Source organism: Lampetra fluviatilis, chromosome 67 (assembly GCF_964198595.1).
Source record: "Lampetra fluviatilis chromosome 67, kcLamFluv1.1, whole genome shotgun sequence".
Taxonomy (NCBI): Eukaryota; Metazoa; Chordata; class Hyperoartia; order Petromyzontiformes; family Petromyzontidae; genus Lampetra; species Lampetra fluviatilis.
Window position 1 is genome coordinate 2,795,254 of NC_136341.1, and position 9,727 is coordinate 2,804,980.

At 46.7% G+C, this 9,727-nt stretch overlaps 1 protein-coding gene across 1 annotated transcript; it reads left to right on the forward strand.

Moving 5' to 3' along the window:
• Positions 1–7,825: 7,825 nt before the first annotated feature.
• LOC144952392 (uncharacterized) lies at positions 7,826–8,892 on the forward strand (the record flags this gene model as incomplete). Its single annotated transcript, XM_078882785.1, has 2 exons — positions 7,826–7,847; positions 7,898–8,892. Coding segments are annotated over exons 1-2 (1,017 nt in total), but the record flags the coding sequence as incomplete, so codon positions are not given.
• Positions 8,893–9,727: the final 835 nt, after the last annotated feature.

A 9,727-nucleotide genomic window follows, 5' to 3' on the forward strand; every position in this document is an offset into this window, starting at 1 on the left:
TCGTATAGTCGTCACTGGTGTTGCCTGTGAGACGGAATCGAGACGGAATCGCCAGGTTCGTAGCGCCGTGCGTGTGTGACTCTCCGCGCTGTTGCTGCATTGACGTTCATCTTCTTGGTTCTTTCGGTAAAGTCACGTAGAAGGGAAGTAATAAAATAATACAAATAAAACATAATAAAATAATTCTCACGACGTTTCGGCCACAACGCAAGCAGCCGTCCCCAGGTGAAACCAGATCTGTCGAGGCGACAGCGTCTGAATGACGCCTCGACAGACCTGGTTTCACCTGAGGACGGCTGCTTGCGTTGTGGCCGAAACGTCGTGAGAATTATTTTATTATGTTTTATTTGTATTATTTTATTACTTCCCTTCTACGTGACTTTACCGAAAGAACCAAGAAGATGAATCCCTGCAGTCACGAAATGCGTTGACGTTGTTGTTGTTATAATTGGTTTTTTACCCTTTTATCTGGCAACAAAACTGACACCTTTTTTTACAAGGAGTCATGTTTGCATTGACCACAATACCTGCAGTCGGAATGCAAACAAAAAAACATAACTCTGATAAAGTATGCACGCCAAAAGCGTCATCTGGTTCAACACCATGTGAGACTCGGCTGTAAAGAAAGCTGTCTCGGGTGTGGACCAATCAATTTCAAGGACAGTGCATACATTATCAGAGTTGTGTGTTTTTTTTGTTTGCATTCCGACTGCAGGTATTGTGGTCAGTGCAAACATGACTCCTTGTAAAAAAGGTGTCAGTTTTGTTGCCAGATAAAAGGGTAAAAAACCAATTATCATATTTTTCTACTGGCAAAGGAGGTTCCAATGGTGTAAATGCTTCACCCCGAGCTCTCATACTCTGATGGTGCGTTGTCTTTGAGTTGTGCGCCCTTTTGGCGTCATCTGGTCCAACACCATGTGAAACTAGGCTCTAAGAAAAGCTGTCTCGGGTGTGGACCAATCAGCTTCAAGGGCAGTGCATACATTATCAGAGTTATGTTTTTTTGTTTGCATTCCGACTGCAGGTATTGTGGTCAATGCAAACATGACTCCTTGTAAAAAAAGGTGTCAGTTTTGTTGCCAGATAAAAGGGTAAAAAACCAATTATCATCTTCTTGGTTCTTTCGGTAAAGTCACGTAGAAGGGAAGTAATAAAAAATAAAACATAATAAAATAATTCTCACGACGTTTCGGCTCCAACGCAAGCAGCCGTCCTCAGGTGAAGACCAGGTCTGTCGGGGAGACAGCGTCTGAAATTATTATGTTTTATTTTATTATTTTATTACTTCCCTTCTACGTGACTTTACCGAAAGAACCAAGAAGATGAATCCCTGCAGTCACGAAAGCTTTAAATCGAAGTGCATACATTACCAGAGTTGTGTGTTTGTTGTTTGCATTCCGACTGCAGGTATTGTGGTCTATGCAAACATGACTCCTTGTAAAAAAGGTGTCAGTTTTGTTGCCAGATAAAAGGGTAAAAACCAATGATCATATTTTTTTCCACTGGCAAATGAGGTTCCAATGTTGTTGTTGTTGTCGTTGTTGTGGCCGCGTGTGCTCAGCTCTGAGCATGGAGGAGTGCGACCGCCGGCTGGCTATGCGCCTGCAGCGCCGCTACTTGCAGGAGGGGTGGTGCCAGGTAGTCCCCTGCCGACGACGGACCCGGGCAGAGAGAGCCGCTCTCCTTCCAGAGGCCACCGCCGACGACAGCCGCACTACCGACACCGGCTCTGCCAACGATACCACCACCGGCACAACCATCACTACCGCCACAACCACCGCCACAACCACAACCGCCGCCGCCACCACCGCCGGCAATTGTACTGCTACCGACACCGGCTCCGCCAACGATACCAGCACCAGACGCACCGCCAATACCACCACTGGCACAACCATCACCACCGACACGACCGCCACAACCGCCACAACCACCGGCAATTGTACTGCCAATGCGAGCACTGATGGTACCAGCAGTAGCACGACTAGTGAGGCCGACTGGACTAGAACCAGAAGCACCCGGCATGCCAGCAACAGCGGCATCAGCCATGCGAGCTCTGCCAATACCAGCTGCACTACCGGCACCGCCACTCGTTATTGCAACGCTACCAACGCCGGCACTCCCAATACAAGCAGATATAACGTCTGCGCTACCGATACCAGCAGAGGTAGCATCTGCACTACCGATACCATCAGATATAACCTCTGCACTACCGATAGCATCAGAGATCACAACTGCACTACCGACACCATCAGAGACATCAATTGCACTACCGACAGCATCAGATATAACCTCTGCACTAACGACAGCATCAGAGATCACAACTGCACTACCGATAGCATCAGAGATCTCAACTGCACTACCGATACCATCAGATACAACTACTGCACTAACGACAGCATCAGAGATCACAACTGCACTACCGATAGCATCAGAGATCTCAACTGCACTACCGATACCATCAGATACAACTATTGCACTACCGATAGCATCAGAGATCACAACTGCACTACCAATACCATCAGAGATCACAACTGCACTACCAACACCATCAGAGCCATCAATTGCACTACCGATACCATCAGATATAACCTCTGCACTACCGATAGCATCAGAGATCACAACTGCACTACCAATACCATCAGAGATCTCAACTGCACTACCGATACCATCAGATACAACTACTGCACTACCGATAGCATCAGAGATCACAACTGCACTACCGATACCATCAGAGATCACAACTGCACTACCAACACCATCAGAGCCATCAATTGCACTACCGATACCATCAGATATAACCTTTGCACTACCGATAGCATCAGAGATCACAACTGCACTACCAATACCATCAGAGATCTCAACTGCACTACCGATACCATCAGATACAACTACTGCACTACCGATAGCATCAGAGATCACAACTGCACTACCGATACCATCAGATATAACAACTGCACTACCGATAGCATCAGATATAACAACTGCACTACCGATACCACTGCTGATGCCGGCATCACCACTGTCGGTTGCACTGCCAGCGCCACCACCCATTACCGACACTAGCGCCATCACCACCATCACCACCACCATCGCCACCACCACCACCACCCTCACCACCACCCTCACCACCACCACCACCACCCTCACCACCGCCACCACCACCCTCACCACCACCCTCACCACTGCCACCACCACCCTCACCACCACCCTCACCACCACCCTCACCACCGCCACCACCACCCTCACCACCACCACCCTCACCACCACCACCCTCACTACCACCCTCACCACCACCCTCACCACCACCCTCACCACCGCCACCACCGCCACCACCACCACCCTCACCACCCTCACCACCACCCTCACCACCGCCACCACCACCCTCACCACCACCCTCACCACCGCCACCACCACCCTCACCACCACCACCCTCACCACCACCACCCTCACCACCACCCTCACCACCGCCACCACCACCCTCACCACCACCACCCTCACCACCACCCTCACCACCGCCACCACCACCCTCACCACCGCCACCACCACCCTCACCACCACCCTCACCACCACCCTCACCACCCTCACCACCACCCTCACCACCCTCACCACCACCATCACCACCACCCTCACCACCCTCACCACCACCACCCTCACCACCGCCACCACCACCCTCACCACCACCATCACCACCACCCTCACCACCCTCACCACCACCCTCACCACCCTCACCACCACCCTCACCACCGCCACCACCACCCTCACCACGACTCACACGTAGCCCATGCACACCGTCGCCAGCGTCACCAGCCACAGCTCACGCCAGCCGGTCGGCCAGCCTCTCCCGAGACTGGCTAAGGGCAGCAGCAAGCATCAGCAGCAGCATTGCTAGCAGTAGCAGCATCAGTAGCAGCAGTACCACTAGCATCAGCAGCAGCATTGCTAGCAGTAGCAGCATCAGTAGCAGCAGTATCGCTAGCATCAGCAGCAGTACCACTAGCATCAGTAGCAGCAGTACCACTAGCATCAGCAGCAGCATTGCTAGCAGTAGCAGCAGCATTAGCAGCAGTACCACTAACAGCAATAAGCAGTACCACTAGAATCAGTAGCAGCATCAGTAGCAGCAGTACCACTAGCATCAGCAGCAGCATTGCTAGCAGCAGTAGCAGCATCAGTAGCAGCAGTACCACTAGCATCAGCAGCAGCATCAGCAGCAGCAGTAGCAGCATCAGTAGCAGCAGTACCACTAGCATCAGCAGCAGCATTGCTAGCAGTAGCAGCAGCATTAGCAGCAGTACCACTAGCATCAGTAGCAGCAGTATCACCAGCATCAGCAGCAGCATTGCTAGCAGTAGCAGCAGCATTAGCAGCAGTACCACTAACAGCAATAAGCAGTACCACTAGAATCAGTAGCAGTACCACTAGCATCAGTAGCAGCAGTACCACTAGAATCAGCAGCAGTACCACTAGCATCAGTAGCAGCAGTACCACTAGCATCAGCAGCAGCATTGCTAGCAGTAACAGCAGTATCACTAGCATCAGTAGCAGCAGTACCACAAGCATCAGCAGCAGCAGCGTTGCTAGCAGTAGCAGCAGCATTAGCAGCAGTACCACTAACAGCAAGTAGCAGCACTAGCCGCATTGCTAGCAGTTTATCTCTCATCGCTTTATCTCTCATCACTTTATTTCTCATCGCTTTATCTCTCATCACTTTATCTCTCATCGCTTTATCTCTCATCACTTTATCTCTCATCACTTTATCTCTCATCACTTTATCTCTCATCACTTTATCTCTCATCGCTTAATCTCTCATCACTTTATCTCTCATCGCTTCATCTCTCATCACTTTATCTCTCATCGCTTTATCTCTCATCACTTTATCTCTCATCGCTTCATCTCTCATCACTTTATCTCTCATCGCTTAATCTCTCATCGCTTAATCTCTCATCACTTTATCTCTCATCGCTTCATCTCTCATCACTTTATCTCTCATCACTTTATCTCTCATCACTTAATCTCTCATCACTTTATCTCTCATCGCTTCATCTCTCATCACTTAATCTCTCATCACTTTATCTCTCATCGCTTAATCTCTCATCACTTTATCTCTCATCGCTTAATCTCTCATCACTTTATCTCTCATCGCTTTATCTCTCATCGCTTTATCTCTCATCACTTAATCTCTCATCACTTTATCTCTCATCGCTTCATCTCTCATCGCTTAATCTCTCATCGCTTAATCTCTCATCGCTTTATTTCTCATCGCTTCATCTCTCATCACTTTATCTCTCATCGCTTTATCTCTCATCACTTTATCTCTCATCACTTTATCTCTCATCACTTTATCTCTCATCACTTAATCTCTCATCACTTAATCTCTCATCACTTTATCTCTCATCACTTTATCTCTCATCGCTTTATCTCTCATCACTTTATCTCTCATCACTTTATCTCTCATCACTTTATCTCTCATCACTTTATCTCTCATCACTTTATTTCTCATCACTTTGTCTCTCATCACTTTGTCTCTCATCACTTTATCTCTCATCGCTTGATCTCTCATCACTTAATCTCTCATCACTTTATCTCTCATCACTTTATCTCTCATCGCTTAATCTCTCATCACTTTATCTCTCATCACTTTATCTCTCATCGCTTAATCTCTCATCACTTTATCTCTCATCGCTTTATCTCTCATCGCTTTATCTCGCATCACTTAATCTCTCATCACTTTATCTCTCATCGCTTCATCTCTCATCGCTTAATCTCTCATCGCTTAATCTCTCATCGCTTTATTTCTCATCGCTTCATCTCTCATCACTTTATCTCTCATCGCTTTATCTCTCATCACTTTATCTCTCATCACTTTATCTCTCATCACTTTATCTCTCATCACTTAATCTCTCATCACTTAATCTCTCATCACTTTATCTCTCATCACTTTATCTCTCATCGCTTTATCTCTCATCACTTTATCTCTCATCACTTTATCTCTCATCACTTTATCTCTCATCACTTTATCTCTCATCACTTTATTTCTCATCACTTTGTCTCTCATCACTTTGTCTCTCATCACTTTATCTCTCATCGCTTGATCTCTCATCACTTAATCTCTCATCACTTTATCTCTCATCACTTTATCTCTCATCACTTTATCTCTCATCACTTAATCTCTCATCGCTTTATCTCTCATCGCTTAATCTCTCATCACTTTATCTCTCATCACTTTATCTCTCGTCACTCTATCTCTCATCACTTTATCTCTCATCGCTTAATCTCTCATCACTTTATCTCTCATCACTTTATCTCTCATCACTCTATCTCTCATCACTTAATCTCTCATCACTTTATCTCTCATCGCTTAATCTCTCATCGCTTAATCTCTCATCACTTTATCTCTCATCGCTTAATCTCTCATCACTCTATCTCTCATCACTTTATCTCTCATCACTTAATCTCTCATCGCTTTATCTCTCATCGCTTAATCTCTCATCACTTTATCTCTCATCACTTTATCTCTCATCGCTTTATCTCTCATCACTTAATCTCTCATCACTTTATCTCTCATCGCTTTATCTCTCATCGCTTCATCTCTCATCACTTTATCTCTCATCACTTAATCTCTCATCACTTTATCTCTCATCGCTTCATCTCTCATCGCTTTATCTCTCATCACTTTATCTCTCATCACTTTATCTCTCATCGCTTCATCTCTCATCACTTTATCTCTCATCGCTTAATCTCTCATCGCTTAATATCTCATCACTTTATCTCTCATCGCTTCATCTCTCATCACTTTATCTCTCATCACTTTATCTCTCATCACTTAATCTCTCATCGCTTGATCTCTCATCACTTAATCTCTCATCACTTTATCTCTCATCACTTTATCTCTCATCACTTTATCTCTCATCACTTAATCTCTCATCGCTTTATCTCTCATCGCTTAATCTCTCATCACTTTATCTCTCATCACTTTATCTCTCGTCACTCTATCTCTCATCACTTTATCTCTCATCGCTTAATCTCTCATCACTTTATCTCTCATCGCTTAATCTCTCATCGCTTAATCTCTCATCACTTTATCTCTCATCACTTTATCTCTCATCACTCTATCTCTCATCACTTTATCTCTCATCGCTTAATCTCTCATCACTTTATCTCTCATCGCTTGATCTCTCATCACTTAATCTCTCATCGCTTAATCTCTCATCGCTTTATCTCTCATCGCTTAATCTCTCATCGCTTAATCTCTCATCACTTTATCTCTCATCACTTTATCTCTCATCACTTTATCTCTCATCGCTTGATCTCTCATCACTTAATCTCTCATCACTTTATCTCTCATCACTTTATCTCTCATCACTTTATCTCTCGTCACTCTATCTCTCATCACTTTATCTCTCATCGCTTAATCTCTCATCACTTAATCTCTCATCACTTTATCTCTCATCACTTTATCTCTCGTCACTCTATCTCTCATCACTTTATCTCTCATCACTTTATCTCTCATTGCTTCATCTCTCATCACTTTATCTCTCATCACTTAATCTCTCATCACTTTATCTCTCATCACTCTATCTCTCATCGCTTTATCTCTCATCACTTAATCTCTCATCACTTTATCTCTCATCACTTTATCTCTCGTCACTCTATCTCTCATCACTTTATCTCTCATCGCTTAATCTCTCATCACTTTATCTCTCGTCACTCTATCTCTCATCGCTTTATCTCTCATCACTTTATCTCTCACCACTCTCACCGCTTAATCTCTCGTCACTTTATCTCTCATCACTTCTGTGTGTTGATATTGATAGCGTCCACCATGGGCCGTCGTGAGACGGCAGGTGGAGCTGCATGTTAAGTTATTACCGTTGTTGTGGTTGTCGTTGTTGAGTTTACAGCCATTCACCGCCATCACCACCTCCATCATCATCACCTCCATCATCACCACCTCCATCACCACCACCTCCATCATCACCATCATCACCTCCATCATCACCATCATCACCACCATCACCACCACCTCCATCACCATCACCACCACCTCCATCATCACCACCATCACCTCCATCATCATCATCACCACCATCATCATCATCACCACCATCACCATTATCACCACCACCATCACCTCCATCACCATCATCACCACCATCACCACCACCTCTGTCATCACCACCACCATCATCACCACCTCCATCATCACCACCTCCATCATCACCACCTCCATCACCACCACCTCCACCATCACCACCATCACCACCATCTCCACCATCACCACCATCACCACCATCATCACCACCATCACCACCATCACCACCACCTCCATCATTATCACCACCACCTCCATCATCACCATCATCACCACCATCACCATCATCACCACCTCCATCACCATCGTCACCACCATCACCTCCATCACCACCATCACCTCCATCACCACCACCTCAATCATCACCACCTCCATCATATCCACCACCATCACCTCCATCACCACCATCACCTCCATCACCACCACCTCAATCATCACCACCTCCATCATATCCACCACCACCACCTCAATCATCATCACCTCCATCATATCCACCACCACCACCTCCATCACCACCACCGCCTCCATCATCACCATCATCACCACCACCTCCATCATCACCACCTCCATCATCACCACAACCACCTCCACCATCACCACCACCTCCATCATCATCACCACCTCCATCATCACCACCATCATCACCTCCATCATCACCACCACCTCCATCATCACCACCTCCATCATCACCACCACCTCCATCATCACCACCATCATCACCTCCATCATCACCACCACCTCAATCATCACCACCTCCATCATCACCACCTCCATCATATCCATCACCACCACCACCTCCATCATCACCACCATCACCACCATCATCACCACCATCACCACCATCACCACCACCTCCATCATTATCACCACCACCTCCATCATCACCATCATCACCACCATCACCATCATCACCACCTCCATCACCATCGTCACCACCATCACCTCCATCACCACCATCACCTCCATCACCACCACCTCAATCATCACCACCTCCATCATATCCACCACCATCACCTCCATCACCACCATCACCTCCATCACCACCACCTCAATCATCACCACCTCCATCATATCCACCACCACCACCTCAATCATCATCACCTCCATCATATCCACCACCACCACCTCCATCACCACCACCACCTCCATCATCACCACCTCCATCATCACCACAACCACCTCCACCATCACCACCACCTCCATCATCATCACCACCTCCATCATCACCACCATCATCACCTCCATCATCACCACCACCTCCATCATCACCACCTCCATCATCACCACCACCTCCATCATCACCACCATCATCACCTCCATCATCACCACCACCTCAATCATCACCACCTCCATCATCACCACCTCCATCATATCCATCACCACCACCACCTCCATCATCACCACCTCCATCATCATCACCACCACCATCATCACCACCACCATCATCACCACCACCACCACCACCACAATCATCATCACAACCTCTACCACCATCATCACTATCAGTTTGGTAGTAGTGTTTGCTTAGTCTCATTAGTATTGTCTCGTTAGTAGTGTCTTGTGTGCCGTGTCTTGTTAGTAGTGTCTAGTTAGTAGTAGCAGCAGCGTCTGGTTTGAATTCCGAGTTTAACT